General features: G+C 46.5%; 1 protein-coding gene across 2 annotated transcripts in view; it reads left to right on the top strand.

The window, feature by feature from the left end:
• The window catches only part of MXI1 (MAX interactor 1, dimerization protein), a 34,113-nt gene extending 21,074 nt beyond the window's left edge, over nt 1-13,039 (top strand). The window contains exons 3-7 of one of the 2 annotated variants that reach the window (XM_077258070.1): nt 7,740-7,769; nt 9,955-10,069; nt 10,341-10,512; nt 10,823-11,455; nt 11,639-13,039. In XM_077258070.1, coding sequence (XP_077114185.1) covers nt 7,740-7,769; nt 9,955-10,069; nt 10,341-10,512; nt 10,823-10,986 — 481 coding nt within the window. In that variant the 3' untranslated portion in view covers nt 10,987-11,455; nt 11,639-13,039. Of the gene's footprint in view, nt 1-7,739; nt 7,770-9,954; nt 10,070-10,340; nt 10,513-10,822; nt 11,503-11,593 lie in introns of both variants that reach the window. The other variant, XM_077258069.1, reaches the window with a different exon arrangement.
• Nucleotides 13,040-16,126: the final 3,087 nt, after the last annotated feature.

Below are 16,126 nucleotides of genomic sequence, written 5' to 3'. Positions count from 1 at the left end.
CTGAGTTTATTTGTGAAAAAAACGGAAATTTGGCGAAAATTTTGAAAATTTCGCAATTTTCACATTTTTAATTTTTATTCTGTTAAACCAGAGAGGTATGTGACACAAAACAGTTAATAAATAACATTTCTCACATGTCTACTTTACATCAGCACAATTTTGGAAACAAATTTTTTTTTTGCTAGGAAGTTATAAGGGTTAAAATTTGACCAGTGATTTCTCATTTTTACAACAAAATTTACAAAACCATTTTTTTTAGGGACCACCTCACATTTGAAGTCAGTTTGAGGGTTCTATATGGCTGAAAATACCCCAAAGTGACACCATTCTAAAAACTGCATCCCTCAAGGTGCTCAAAACCACATTCAAGAAGTTTATTAACCCTTCAGGTGTTTCACAGCAGCAGAAGCAACATGGAAGGAAAAAATGAACATTTAACTTTTTAGTCACAAAAATGATATTTTAGCAACAATTTTTTTATTTTCCCAAGGGTAAAAGGAAAAACTGGACCACGAACGATGTTGTCCAATTTGTCCTGAGTACGCTGATACCTCATATGTGGGGGTAAACCACTGTTTGGGCATACGGCAGGGCTTGGAAGGAAAGGAGCGCCATTTGACTTTTTGAATGAAAAATTGGCTCCAATCTTTAGCGGACACCATGTCGCGTTTGGAGAGCCCCCGTGTGCCTAAACATTGGAGCTCCCCCACAAGTGACCCCATTTTGGAAACTAGACCCCCCAAGGAACTTATCTAGAAGCATAGTGAGCACTTTAAACCCCCAGGTGCTTCACAAATTGATCCGTAAAAATGAAACAGTACTTTTTTTTCACAAAAAAATTATTTTAGCCTCAATTTTTTCATTTTCACATGGGCAACAGGATAAAATGGATCCTAAAATTTGTTGGGCAATTTCTGCTGAGTATGTTGATACCTCATATGTGGGGGTAAACCACTGTTTGGGTGCACGGCAAGGCTCGGAAGGGGAGGCGTGCCATTTGACTTTTTGAATGGAAAATTAGCTCCAATCGTTAGCGAACACCATGTCGCGTTTGGAGAGCCCCTGTGTGCCTAAACATTGGAGCTCCCCTACACGTGACCCCATTTTGGAAACTAGACCCCCCAAGGAACTTATCTAGATGCATAGTGAGCACTTATAACCCCCAGATGCTTCACAGAAGTTTATAACGCAGAGCCGTGAAAATAAAAAATAATTTTTCTTTCCTCAAAAATGATTTTTAGCCCAGGATTTTTTAATTTTCCAAGGGTAATAGGAGAAATTGGACCCCAAATGTTGTTGTCCAGTTTGTCCTGAGTACGATGATACCCCATATGTGGGGGTAAACCACTGTTTGGGCACACGGCAGGGCTCGGAAGGGAAGGCACGCCATTTGGCTTTTTGAATGGAAAATTAGCTCCAATCATTAGCGGACACCATGTCACGTTTGGAGAGCCCCTGTGTGCCTAAACATTGGAGCTCCCTAACAAGTGACCCCATTTTGGAAACTAGACCTCCCAAGGAACTAATCTAGATGTGTGGTGAGCACTTTGAACCCCCAAGTGCTTCGCAGAAGTTTATAACGCAGAGCCGTGAAAATAATAAATGTGTTTCCTTTCCTCAAAAATATTTTTTTAGCCCAGAATTTTTTATTTTTGCAAGGGTAACAGGAGAAATTGGACCCCAAAAGTTGTTGTCCAGTTTCTCCTGAGTACGCTGATACCCCATATGTGGGGGTAAACCACTGTTTTGGCACACGTCGGGGTTTGGAAGGGAAGTAGTGACGTTTTGGAATGCAGACTTTGATGGAATGGTCTGCTGGCGTCACGTTGCATTTGCAGAGCCCCTGATGTGCCTAAACAGTAGAAACACCCCACAAGTGACCCCATTTTGGAAACTAGACCCCCCAAGGAACTTATCTAGATGTGTGATGAGCACATTCAACCCCCAAGTGCTTCACAGAAGTTTACAACGCAGAGCCGTGAAAATAAAAAATCATTTTTCTTTCCTCAAAAAAGATGTTTTAGCAAGCAATTTTTTATTTTCACAAGGGTAACAGGAGAAATTGGGCCCCAATGTTTGTTGCCCAGTTTGTTGTGAGTACAGTGATACCCCATATGTGGGGGTAAACCACTGTTTGGGCGCACGTCAGGGCTCGGAAGGGAAGTAGTGACATTTGAAATGCAGACTTTGATGGAATGGTCTGCGGGCGTCACGTTGCATTTGCAGAGCCCCTGATGTGCCTAAACAGTAGAAACACCCCACAAGTGACCCCATTTTGGAAACTAGACCCCCCAAGGAACTTATCTAGATGTGTGATGAGCACGTTCAACCCCCAAGTGCTTCACAGAAGTTTACAACGCAGAGCCGTGAAAATAAAAAATCATTCTTCTTTCCTCAAAAATTATGTCTTAGCAAGTAATTTTTTATTTTTGCAAGGGTAATAGGAGAAATTGGACCCCAACAGTTGTTGCCCAGTTTGTCCTGAGTACGCTGGTACCCCAAATGTGGGGGTAAACCACTGTTTGGGCACACGTCGGGGCTTGGAAGGGAGGGAGCACCATTTGACTTTTTGAATGCAAGATTGGCTGGAATCAATGGTGGCGCCATGTTGCGTTTGGAGACCCCTGATGTGCCTAAACAGTGGAAACCCCTCATTTCTAACTTCAACACTAACCCCAACACACCCCTAACCCTAATCCCAACTGTAGCCATAACCCTAATCCCAACCCTAACCCCAACACACCCCTAACCACAACCCTAACCCCAACACACCCGTAACCCTAATTCCAACCCTAGCCCTAATTCCAACCCTAACCCTAAAGGTATGTGCCCACGTAGCGGATTCGTGTGAGATCCGCACGACTTTTGAAAAATCTGCAAGTAAAAGGCACTGCGTTTTACCTGCGGATTTACAGCAGATTTCCAGTGTTTTTTTGTGCGGATTTCACCTGCGGATTCCTATTGAGGAACAGGTGTAAAACGCTGCGGAATCCGCACAAAGAATTGACATGCTGTGGAAAATACAACGCAGCGTTTCTGCACGGAATTTTCCGCATTATGGGCACAGCGGATTTGGTTTTCCATAGGTGTACACGGTACTGTAAACCTGATGGAAAACTGCTACGAATTCGCAGCGGCCAATCCGCTGCGGATCCGCGGCCGATCCGCTGCGGATCCGCGGCCGATCCGCTGCGGATCCGCGGCCGATCCGCTGCGGATCCGCTGCCAAATCCGCACATGCCATAACCCTAACCCTACCCGTAACCCTAACCCTAGTTCTAACCCTAACCCTAGTTCTAACCCTAACCCTAGTGGAAAAAAAAAAATATATATTTTCTTTATTTTATTATTGTCCCTATCTATGGGGGTGATAAAGGGGGGGGTTTATTTATTATTTTTTTTATTTTGATCGCTGTGGTAGAACCTACCACAGCGATCAAAATGTACCTGTAAGGAATCTGCCGGCCGGCGGGCGTACTGAGCATGCGCCCGCCATTTTCCAAGATGGCGGCGCCCAGCGAGGAGACGGCCGGACACCGGGAGGATCGGTAAGTATGAAGGGGTGGTGGTGGGGTGGATCTGAGCACAGGGGGGGTGATCGGAGGACGGGGGGAGCGGACAGCAGGACGGGGGAGCGGGCAGGAGCACGGGGCAGCGGGCAGGCGGACGGAGGGGACCGGACCACGCACCGGAGCACTGGGGGGGCGATCGGTGGGGTGGGGGGTGGTCACTTCAGGTTTTCCAGCCATGGCCGATGATATTGCAGCATCGGCCATGGCTGGATTGTAATATTTCACCTGTTTTTTAGGTGAAATATTACAAATCGCTCTGATTGGCTGTTGAAAGTGAAACTGCCAATCAGAGCGATCGTAGCCACGGGGGGGTGAAGCCACCCCCCCTGGGCTGAAGCACCACTCCCCCTGTCTCTGCAGATCGGGTAAAATGGGAGTTAACCCCTTCACCCGATCTGCAGGGACACGATCCCTCCATGACGCATACGCTGCGTCATAGGTCGGGAAGGCACAGACTTTCATGACGCAGCGTATGCGTCAAAGGTCGGGAAGGGGTTAAACAAAACGATTCAGATGCAGTTGAAGTTCAGACTTTCAGCTTTCATTTGAGGGTATCCACATTAAAATTGGATGAAGGGTTTAGGAGTTTCAGCTCCTTAACATGTGCCACCCTGTTTTTAAAGGGACCAAAAGTAATTGGACAGATTAAATAATTGTAAATAAAATGTTCATTTCTAGTACTTGGTTGAAAACCCTCTGTTGGCAATGGCTGCCTGAAGTCTTGAACTCATGGACATCACCAGACGCTGTGTTTCCTCCTTTTTGATGCTCGGCCTTCACTGCGGTGGTTTTCAGTTGCTGTTTGTTTGTGGCCTTTCTGTCTGAAGTTTAGTCTTTAACAAGTGAAATGCTGCTCAATTGGGTTGAGATCAGGTGACTGACTTGGCCATTCCAGAATATTCCACTTCTTTGCTTTAATAAACTCATGGGTTGCTTTGTCTTTATGTTTTGGGTCATTGTCCATCTGTAGTATGAAACGACGACCAATCAGTTTGGCTGCATTTGGCTGGATCTGAGCACACAGTATGGCGGCTCTGAAGACCTCAGAATTCATTCCTGTGTCACATCATCCATAAACACTAGTGACCCAGTGCCACTGGCAGCCATGCATGCCCAAGCCATCACACTGCCTCCGCCGTGGTTACAGATGAGGTGGTATGCTTTGGATCATGAGCTGTACCACGCCTTCACCATACTTTTCTCTTTCCATCATTCTGGTAGAGGTTGATCTTGGTTTCATCTGTCCACAGAATGTTCTTCCAGAACTGTGCTGGCTTTTTTAGATGTTTTTAGCCTTTTTATTCTTGATGCTTATGAGTGGCTGCACCGTGCAGTGAACCCTCTGTATTACTTTCATGCAGTCTTCTCTCTATGGTAGATTTGGATATTGATACGCCGACCTCCTGGAGAGTGGTGGTCACTTGGTTGGCTGTTGTGTAGGGGTTTCTCTTCACCATGGAGATTATTCTGCGATCATCCACCACTGTTGTCTTCCGTGGGCGCCCAGGTCTTTTTGCATTGATGAGTTCACCAGTGCTTTCTTTCTTTCTCAGGATGTACCAAACTGTAGATTTTGCCACTCCTAATATTGTAGCAATTTTTCAGATGGTTTTTTTCCTGTTTTCGCAGCTTAAGGATGGCTTGTTTCACCTGCATGGAGAGCTCCTTTGACCACATGTTTACTTCACAGCAAAACCTTCCAAATGCAAACACCACACCTCAAATCAACTCCATTATGTCATTCTGAATTAAGCAGATAAAAGGCCTGAAGGGATTGCCCACAACTGTCCATGAAATAGCCTTGGAGTCAATTGTCCAATTACTTTTGGTCCCTTTAAAAACAGGGTGGCACATGTTAAGGAGCGGAAACTCCTAAACCCTTCATCCGATTTTAATGTGGATACCCTCAAATGAAAGCTGAAAGTCTGAACTTCAACTGCATCTTTGTTTAAAATTCATTGTAGCAATGTCTATAACCAAAATTAGAAAAAGGTTGTCTCTGTCCAAATATATATGGACCTAACTGTATGTACACAGTGGCTGCACCAGCAGAATAGTGAGTGCAGCTCTGGAGAATATGTAAGCGGTGCTCTAATATACAAGGACCTGCCTCTATGTAAAAGCTGCAGTTTTCTGCGGCACTGTTAGGGTTTCCTGTTTTGCTACTTCTCAGCGTGACTCTATACGGTATGACCGCAGGAAATGATATCAGCGACCACTAATATTTGAGTGGACAATGCTGGGTCGTTGTCTCTGTTTTTCCCCGGGAGATTTGGCCTTTATTTCTGGATATGAACATTGTGTCTGCAGTTCTTTAAATCAAGGATTTCCTGTTCTTATTTGAGGTCTTTTTACGACTCTTGAATCAATGGAAAAGAGCAGGGTTTGGAGAGACGGGCCCAATATTGAGGAATCCAATACGAAGGGCCGAGTTTATCATGTAACGTTAATAAGTTTGGGAGCCGCACTGTCGCCCTGATGGGATCACGAGGGGTACGTGACGCGCTCGGCTCTGCTGCATCTGCCCCACAGTCACCATTCCGGCCTCCAGTCCCCTCTGCAGCAGGAGGGTTAAACGTGGAGTAAAGTGATTCCAGATGGGAGATAATCTGCATCTACTGCAGCCCAGAAAAACACAAACCCCAGTTATCCAGATTTTCCACTCGGCGTTTTTTGGCTCCTCCATCTTGGGCCGTGTGACCTCATGGTACCCCAGTCCCATACAGGGAGGGGGCCGCGTCCTGCAGGTTTATGCCCCCGGAGGGATCCGCGCTGTCGTCCGCCTGCTATGATATTTGGGGCCGGTTACTGTACGAGGCAGAACATGAGCTTTATGTGTCTGGCACTAAGCGGCTTACATGTTCCCGGGTCGGGGCTGATATTCTGCATCTTCTAACCTCAAGTGAACTCTGTAACATACAAGATGTCCTGAGACCCCTCCAAGAGCGAAGGGGCGGCTGCATCTACTGTCTGCTGTATCTAAGCCCCTCATGTGTGGTACTGTCTGCTGCATCTAAGCCCCTCATGTGTGATACTGTCCGATGCATCTAAGCCCATCATGTGCGGTACTGTCTGCTGCATCTAAGCCCATCATGTGTTATACTGTCTGCTGTATCTAAGCCCCTCATGTGTGGTACTGTCCGATGCATCCAAGCCCATCATGTGTGGTACTGTCTGCTGCATCTAAGCCCCTTGTGTGGTACTGTGTGCTGCATCTAAGCCTCTCATGTGTGGTACTGTCTGCTGTATCTAAGCCCATCATATGTGATACTGTCTGCTGCATATAAGCCCCCCATGTGTGGTACTGTCTGCTGTATCTAAGCCCCTCATGTGTGGTACTGTCTGCTGCATCTAAGCCCATCAGGCGCGGTACTGTCTGCTGCATCTAAGCCCATCATGTGTGGTACTGTCTGCTGTATCTAAGCCAGTCATGTGTGATACTGTCTGCTGCATCTAAGCCCCTCATTTGTGATACTGTCTGCTGCATCTAAGCCCCTCATGTGTGGTACTGTCTGCTGTATCTAAGCCCCTCATGTGTGGTACTGTCTGCTGTATCTAAGCCCATCATGTGTGATACTAACTGCTGCATCTAAGCCTCTCATGTATGATACTGTCTGCTGCATCTAAGCCTCATGTATGATACTGACTGCTGCATCTAAGCCTCTCATATGTGGTACTGTCTGCTGCATCTAAGCCCTCATGTGTGGTACTGTCTGCTGCATCTAAGCCCATCATGTGTGATACTGTGTGCTGCATCTAAGTCCCTCATGTGTGGTACTGTCTGCTGCATCTAAGCCCATCATGTGTGGTACTGTCTGCTGTATCTAAGCGCATCATGTGCGATACTGCCTGCTGCATCTAAGCCCCTCATTTGTGATACTGCCTGCTGTATCTAAGCCCCTCATGTGTGATACTGTCTGCTGCATCTAAGCCTCTCATATGTGATACTGTCTGCTGTATCTAAGCCCCTCATGTGTGATACTGTGTGCTGCATCTATGCCCATGTGTGATACTGTTTTTTGAGCTGCTGTATCTAAGCCCATTATGTGTGATCCTGCTGGTTAGTTACATCTAAGCTTTTCATGTATGATACATTCTCCAGAGCTGCGCAGCACTACAACCCCCATCATTGCTCGTTACTGATATGATTTCTTCCTCTTTCTTCAGGTCGACGCACAACGAGCTGGAGAAGAATCGGTGAGTCGGCTGATAGATACATAATGGCTGCGTGTGGGATTTGTCTCTCAGGAGTCGGGGAAAGCTGGGTGACAGCTGGCGGGGGCAGTGATGATAACCCTCATCCTCCTCTGGATCTGGGCTAATGTGAGAAACTCTGAGAATGCAGGGGCTGTGTGATGGAGGCTGGGGGTCCGCAGAGGGAGTGAGGACAGGAGGAATGTGGGAGGCTGGGGGGGGGCGCGAGGTTAGGACGGGGTCACAGGATTTATTACACATTGTCCCTGTGTCTGATTTATTAGGGAAATTATCTAGAATAATAAACAGTTAACCCCCCCCTCGGTGACTATTATTACAAGATCGGGCGACCCCCCCCCATAAGTTATACTAACTCCCACCGGTTGTGGTATATGTAAGATGACTCCTATATATCGTCTGCAAAATAATTTTTTCAAAGTTTTTTTTTTTTCTTCTCTAAATCTTTTGTAAGAAACCACAAACCATTAAATAACGGGCAGTAATACTGTATGGGGGGACTGGAGGCGTGCGGAGCCTCACACCTCATTCTATGGGGGGCTGTGAATAACCACAATGACCAATAGACCCGATGATGATGATGATGACTGAGCTCAGCGTTGCATTGATGCTGCCGTCTTACAGCAGTTGTTACATTGTATCCCGGCTCTTCGTGGCCCCCATGACTTTCTGGACTCATGTTCTTTATAGCCCACCATGCCTGGTGCCTCCTGCCTGACTTATAGGCCATGTTCTGCGCCTCCATTATAGCACTTTGTGCCTCATCAGCTGCAGGATTGCGTTGTGCCCACCCTGACTGTGCTGTACCCTCGCCCTGATGTAGTAAGTGCCCCTCCGCGGCCCCTTCTGTGACTCGCAGCCTCGTTTCTGAGGGCCATTCACAACCCTAGGGCAGCCGGGCGACCATGGTGGCCTAATTGGTTGCTTCCTACTTGCCGAATGGCAAACCCGTCTCGTTGACTATCCTCGTGGGGCTGTAATGGCGTCTTGTTGGTAGTCGCTGCTCTTCACCAGTGTCCAATAGAACTTGTCACCTTTTCTTGTGTTCTGTCACTTTTACATGAAGCATTGGCCTCCAGTTTGGCTCCGAGAGACACATTTGGCAACATGGAGTGATCCGGACAGGTCAGACGTAGTGCGGGCGCCGCGCCAGGTGTCCTGTACAGATAGAGACTCGGAGTGAAATTCTTTGGCAACTGGTGACCGCTCTGGAGCTAATAAAAATGGAATAAAAATAATCTACTAGTGAGACCAGAGACGGGAACAGGACAGTGGACGAGGGGCCGTGTTCTGTGGTCACCCCTGGGCCAGGGTGGATGGGGGAAGACTTATTTAGGGGATTCTCCTCTTAAATGTATTTGTGCAAATAGAAATAATTTCGGCAGGAAAAGAGGTTTCAGCCCTTCTTAAGGTTGTCGGACAGAGTTTTCTTAGGAACCAGATTGTCAGACACCAAACAACCTCCACTGATCAACTGTTCCCGGTCTGGTTGGATGTGAATGGTTATAGAGAGGCACAGCATTGTGAACTGTGTGGTGGGCGTAGAAAGGCATCTGCCCCCTACCCCATGGCATCTGCGCAGTACCCCACCACAGCCACGCAGTACCCTGCGGCCTCTGCGCAGTAACCCACGGTAGCCGCACAGTACCCCACGGCAGCCACGCAGCACTCCACGGCATCCGCGCACCCTACATCCGTGCAGTACCCCATGGCATCTGCGCCGCACCCCACCGCAGCCGCGGAGCACCCCATGGTATCCGGGCAGCACCCCAACGCAGCTGTCAATTGTGCAGTGCAGATCTGCATCTGGTCACATCCGGCCATCACCAGGCACAGCTGATCAGTGGCGTTGCTGGGTGTCGCACCTCCACAGATCTGATATTGATAACCTCAGGATAGGCCATCAATATAAAAGTAGACAAGAATAGGGTGATCCCCGGCACAACCATCCAGTAATAAAAAACCAATTTCTTTATTACTACATGGTTGTACCGAGGATCACCCTATTCTTGTCTGTCTTGAGTGCTGCGCTCACCAGCGGTTTCAGCACTGAAAATCGAACGACGTGTTGAGCCCAATATGTCTCTTTTTTCAATATAAAAGTAGTGGACAATTCCTTTAATTATTCTCCGAGAAATCATGTGACGGGTGCATCACTTTTGTTTTTCAGGAGGGCCCATCTACGACTCTGCCTAGAGCGGCTGAAGGACCTTATACCCCTAGAGGACGACAGTGCCAGGCACACCACCCTGGGGCTCCTAAACAAAGCCAAACTGCACATCAAGGTGTGGACAGCGGGCATCACATCTCATGGTGGTGGAGGGAAGGAGGATGGAGGGCAGATCTGCGTCCCAGGGATTTCACCTAAGTATGAGGGCGTTAGAGGATGTGAGTGATAACCTCCCTCCATCAGTTAGTTTGGGTGCACGGGGCGTGACAAGTCTCAGCCTCGGACATTCACGTCTTTTATACCAAGAGGAAAGGTCGTCCCCTGGGATTCGAGATCAGTGATGTCATTTTGGGGGTGTAAAGTCCATTTTTTTTATGTCCCCGCAGAAACTTGAAGATTCAGCGCGGAAGGGCCAACATCAGATGGAGATGTTGGAAAGGGAGCAGCGGTTTTTGAAGAGAAGGTTGGAGCAGCTGCAGGGCTGTGGGGAGCCGGAGCGCGTGCGAGCGGACAGTGTCGGCTCCAGCATGTCGTCTGACCGGTCTGACTCCGAACGAGGTGAGACTGATGAGAGCTGTGCTTACAAGTTAAAGGGTAATTCCTCTTATAAAATCTGCCCTTCTTATAGAATATGATATCACTCTGATCATTGAAGGGGCAGCAGCATTGGTCTGGCGCTGCGCCTTCTTGTGCTGCAGGGCCTGTACACTGGGTGGTTGGAAATGGTGATGCCTCTGGTCCGAACCCATAAGCCCAGGGTAGACATTGTAGCATGATCCGGACGTCCTGTGCCCACATGCAGTGATGAAGGTCAGGAATATTTTCCTAGGGAGTCACCATAATTGATTATGTTCTTTCTCTCTAACAGAAGAGATCGAGGTGGACATCGAAAGCACAGAATTCTCCAACTTAGAAGTGGACAGTTCTAGCAGCACCAGCATCAGTGACCTGGACGACCACAACAGCCGGCAGAGCCTGGGCAGTGATGAAGGATATTCCAGTGCTAGTATCAAGCTGCTATACCACTCCTAAGAGTTCTGGGCTGACGGCAGTGGATCAGACTCTGCCCGAGCCTAAGAGTCCCGGGCTGACGGCAGTGGATGAGGCACTCTGCCCGAGCCTAAGAGTCCTGGGCTGACGGCAGTGGATGAGGCACTCTGCCCAAGCCTAAGAGTCCCGGGCTGATGGCCGTGGATCGAACTCGCTGCCCGCGCCTATGAGTCCTGGGCTGACGGCAGTAGATCAGACTCACTGCCCGCTCCTAAGGATCCTTGGCTGAGGCAGTGGATCAGATTTGCTGCCCGCGCCTAAAAGTCCTGGGTTCACGGCAGTGGATGAGGCTCGCTGCCCGAGCCTAAGAGTCCTGGGCTGACGGCAGTGGATCAGACTCGCTGCCCGCGCCTAAGAGTCCTGGATTCATGGCAGTGGATCAGACTCGCTGCCCGCGCCTAAGAGTCCTGGATTCATGGCAGTGGATCAGACTCGCTGCCCGCGCCTAAGAGTCCTGGATTCATGGCAGTGGATCAGACTCGCTGCCCGCGCCTAAGAGTCCTGGATTCATGGCAGTGGATCAGACTCGCTGCCCGCGCCTAAGAGTCCTGCGCTGACACCAGTGGATCACTCTCTGCCCGAGCCTAAGAGTCCTGCGCTGACACCAGTGGATCACTCTCTGCCCGCGCCTAAGAGTCCTGCGCTGACACCAGTGGATCACTCTCTGCCCGAGCCTAAGAGTCCTGCGCTGACACCAGTGGATCACTCTCTGCCCGCGCCTAAGAGTCCTGCGCTGACACCAGTGGATCAGACACATTACCTGCGCTCCCTAGTTCTGCACTATTGGATTCAATCAAAATTTTGGTTCCTCAAGATCTCCAGTCCTGAATGTAGTTGGACAGTTGTAGGGGATTTTCTTCTGTTTTGCTGGACCAAAAAAGAAAAGCCACTTTTGACCAGCTCGTTCTCTGAATAAGGGCATTTCCTGAAGACCACACAACTCCCGCAGTGTCGGAGATCATTACAGCGGTCTAAGCTTTTTTAGCACAACTGCCTACGGTGTTACATTTTCCATACAGATCTGTATGTTATCTTTGAAGATGAGATTCATTGTCACGTGGTCTTTGCCTTAATTCGGCATCTTAGAAGACTTTTATACAAACTCACCATGGAATGGTGTAAAACAAAAAGAATTTCCTCATTGTGGTCAACGGCATGCTCTCTGCTGGGTCTTGTAGTACCCTTCATTCCGGAGACCAGTTATTATTCTTTAGTTCCTTCCTGAGATGGTCCTTGATACTCATTCAATCTACCAGCAAAAAGTTTCTACACTTGCATGAGCCATGTTTTCAAGAAGTTTGTCCCAGCCTCAGATCTTCTCAACCTCTAAGGACCTGGTACTTGGCAACTCGTGCGGTGACGGTGGGATGGTATCACATTTAGATGTGTCACTATTCACTAAATAACTTTTATTTTTCTTATTTTCAGAACTTTTATTTTGGATGCACTAGATAAAACTCTGGCAGAACTACAAGCCCCAGGATGGCCTCGTTATAGTATGCGCAGAACCTGTGGCACTTCTTCTATAACTGCACCGCCTGAGCCATTTCCGTAACCAATAAGCATTTGGTTGATAGTATAAAGGGAGTTCTCTGCCTAAGTTTAAAAAAAAAAAAATCTGATTAATAAGGCGGCAGCAGCAGATCGCCTGACATGACTGGTGGTCGGCCACTCCAGATATTTGGCACCCAGCAGCCAGTATGACCCACATGACTCACGTCCACAGTTGCTAGCAGTGATGGAAGCAGTAGCCGTGACTTGCCATTCACCATATCGTCTGCATTACTAATGAGATTTTTTTTTGTGTAAAACTAAATTTAGGTGGAGATGACCTTTAAAGAGAAGCAATCACCAGAAAAAGTGATCTAGTGTTAAAATTGGGTTTTTTTTTGTGCTACATGTAATTTTTAAACATTTTTGGCAAACGTAATTTTGTTTTCATATCAATCTTTATTAAGCAAAATTAAATAATCTTGTAATTTTCACACTGACCAATCGGGCTTTTCTAGACTTCTACTTCTTGTCCTTTCAGAAAGAGTTTTCAGCAGCCTCATTATTATCATGGGCAGGATTACAATGACACACAACACCTACACAGTACACAGCTGATATCACAGGATCCACCATTCACAATAGGTGATGTCACAGATCACCTCCTCCTCCTGTACAATGACTAATAACACCTCTATATATAGTAGATACCACAGGATCCACCACTCACAATAGGTGATGTCACAGCTCACCTCCTCCTCCTGTACAATGACTAATAACACCTCTATATATAGTAGATACCACAGGATCCACCACTCACAATAGGTGATGTCACAGCTCACCTCCTCCTCCCTTCATAATGACTTTTGTACATGCTCATGAGATGCCTCAATACAAACGATAGGCTCAGAGTCTGTTGAATGTGGATAATGTACATGTGATGTCTGAACTAGTGATGTCTGAACTAGCCCCAATGATCAGTTTCAAAATTGCAACATTTTTTATTAAGGCCGATAGAAGTATTTTTAATTTTTTTCCCATACTACAAACAAAAACCTGGTTTAATCAGTAGGTAATGTTCTGGTGACCGCTTTGCTTCGACATCGGGTTCAGTTCTATACAATTCCATATAATGGAATCTTTTAAGTGTTTCCTTCATGTCCACAATGTGATCATCTTGTATCAGGACCCTTCTAATCTCTAATGCTCCCGATTCCCAGGGTTACACGAGCACTGATCCGCTGTCATTGCGGGAAATGAGAACACTAATTGTAGCTTGCAGTGTAAGGTCGCTCGGTCCGTGGGCGGCTGCTGTTTCGTCACACTGTCATCTAGACAAGTAAATGTTCAACTTTGTAAGTTGCGTGACGTCGCGATCCGTTTTTTTTTTTGCTTGTGAAGTCCTGCGCCTTCTAAGACTATCTGGTAGTGGTTTTTAGGTTCATTGTGTAATTTTTATTTTGTTATTTCTCTTGTATTTTCTTTAGGGTTTTACTGTGGGGTAGAAGGAATGATTTACACTAAAACTAATACTCTGGATTTTAGAAGACCAAATAATGTAAAATGATGGTCTGGGATGAGGTTGTTCACCTCTGACAAACAAGACTGTCCATAAAAATGCATGCTCAGATTGGTTGAGTGTGCATGATTATGACAATGTATATATTTTTTATACTGCACCAATGCATTTAAAACTCAAACCTGAATTTTCATTTGCGTATACAGCTCCTATGCAGAGATACGTGTCTCCATGGTAACAGATGGCAAACAAAACTGACGTGTTACTCCCACCTCCTTATATCCTTCAGAGAAGGGAAACCTAAAGAAGTGACACACTGACTCCAGGGTTAGTTGTCTGTTACCGTGGAGACACGTAGATCTGCCTAGGAGCTGCATACTTAAAATGGTAGATGATTTTGTGTGTTTTTTTTTTTTAATCCAGATTCCAGTTGCAAAATTCTTTTATTTTAAGTGCATCAGAGCAATAAGTGTTGGTTGCAGAAGTATCCACACCCTTTTAAAGAGGCAGATACAGGAACGTATCTACAGTGATACCCAGGTTACAGATAGTAATGATCATTGATAATTTATATTTTAGGTTAATAGCAAGGATCTAGAGGGAGCAGAGGGAAAATCAGAATAAAAAATGACAGAACAGTCTAAAATAAAAAAACAGACTTATTGATTTCCCCACCAACCCCCATGTGTTCAATTAATGGATGTGCCTTTAGCAGATGGTGATCTGACCGCTACGTAGTTATATCCTGAGTCCACCAGCAACTCATGACCTCGCCGAGGTACGAGGCTTTCCTGTTAGTCGCCCTCTAAAAACGAGATACATTGTGTCTTGTGTATCAATAAGCCACAAAGTGTAACCAGATGAGAGCAGTGACCCGGTTCTTGGGGTCTGAACATGCAGTAATCCTGAGGCTTATGTTATCCCCCCCCCACTGTCTTCTCAGACATCGCTCATGCACGTCCCGGTGCAAAACACAAAACGTTACTTTAGTTTCATTATTTTTTTCCCCCCGTTTTGCACTTTTTGATTTACTAAATATTTACTATTTATGTCTATGTGCATTTAGAGGATTCTTCTCACTGCTTCTTAGGGCGGCTATAGTTCAGCCACAGCGCTACTGAGCTATGGTCAGCTGAGTCAGTCCGCTTCTATATCCCCCCCCCCCCTTCCATTTCTGTACCCCACCTTCCACTTCTATACCCACCCTCTGCATCTATATCCCCCTTCTGCTTCTGTATCCACCTCTGCGTCTCAATCACACCTTCCGCTTCTATATACCCCTTTCCTCTTCTATACTCGCCTTCTGCTTCTGTACCCCCCACACACTGTGAAATCCTTGAGAAAGCAGTTTTTGTGCTCTGCAGTCTCCAGCGTTTTGCACTAGTCTTTAAGGATATGGGGGCAATTTTTTTTTTTTTCTTTAAGTTGCTGTATTTGGAGCTAAAAATTTTTTTTACAATTGGGATTCATTACTAATTTTGTCTGGTTTCCCTCCTCCAGCCTCTGTATTGCAGAATGTGTTGTCCATCACTGAGCTTGTTTTGACACTCTGTAACTTTGTCTCAGCTGATTTTATGATAAAGTGCAGCTAAACTTTCATGTGGATAAAATACGGAATAAAAGATTCAAGCTCCTATCTAAACCAGCTCACTGATTGTTCTTGTTGTTTTTTCAGCTCATTCTGTAGCTGAAAAAACTGGCAATAGCCAAAGCTTACAATTTTTTTTTTTTTTTTTAATGAAACCCAATTGCAAAAATAATGTAATGTCCATGGCCTTTATATTGCTAGATCTACCCTGAAAGTCGTGTCATAATTACATTCAAAGAAATACTATGACCAGATGCAACTGCCCCAAAATGTAGCGGACACGGAGCAGACGTCACACTCCAAAGTGAATACGTCCAAGTCTATAGTCGCACAACGTTCCCCATGTGCCACCATTCACGTGCTATAATGGTGACTCGCACAATTTGGGCCCTCGGTCCTCAAGCACTGGCTTTCAGAAACTCCCGCAAGTGGGATATAAATAATATATCCATTACTAAAATAATGCGACTCCCCAGACAGAGTACCAGCAATTAAACAGGGATACAATGGAAACCTCAACTTTC

This window comes from Ranitomeya variabilis, chromosome 4 (assembly GCF_051348905.1).
Source record: "Ranitomeya variabilis isolate aRanVar5 chromosome 4, aRanVar5.hap1, whole genome shotgun sequence".
NCBI lineage: Eukaryota > Metazoa > Chordata > Amphibia > Anura > Dendrobatidae > Ranitomeya > Ranitomeya variabilis.
This window is presented reverse-complemented; position numbering and strand designations above follow the sequence as displayed.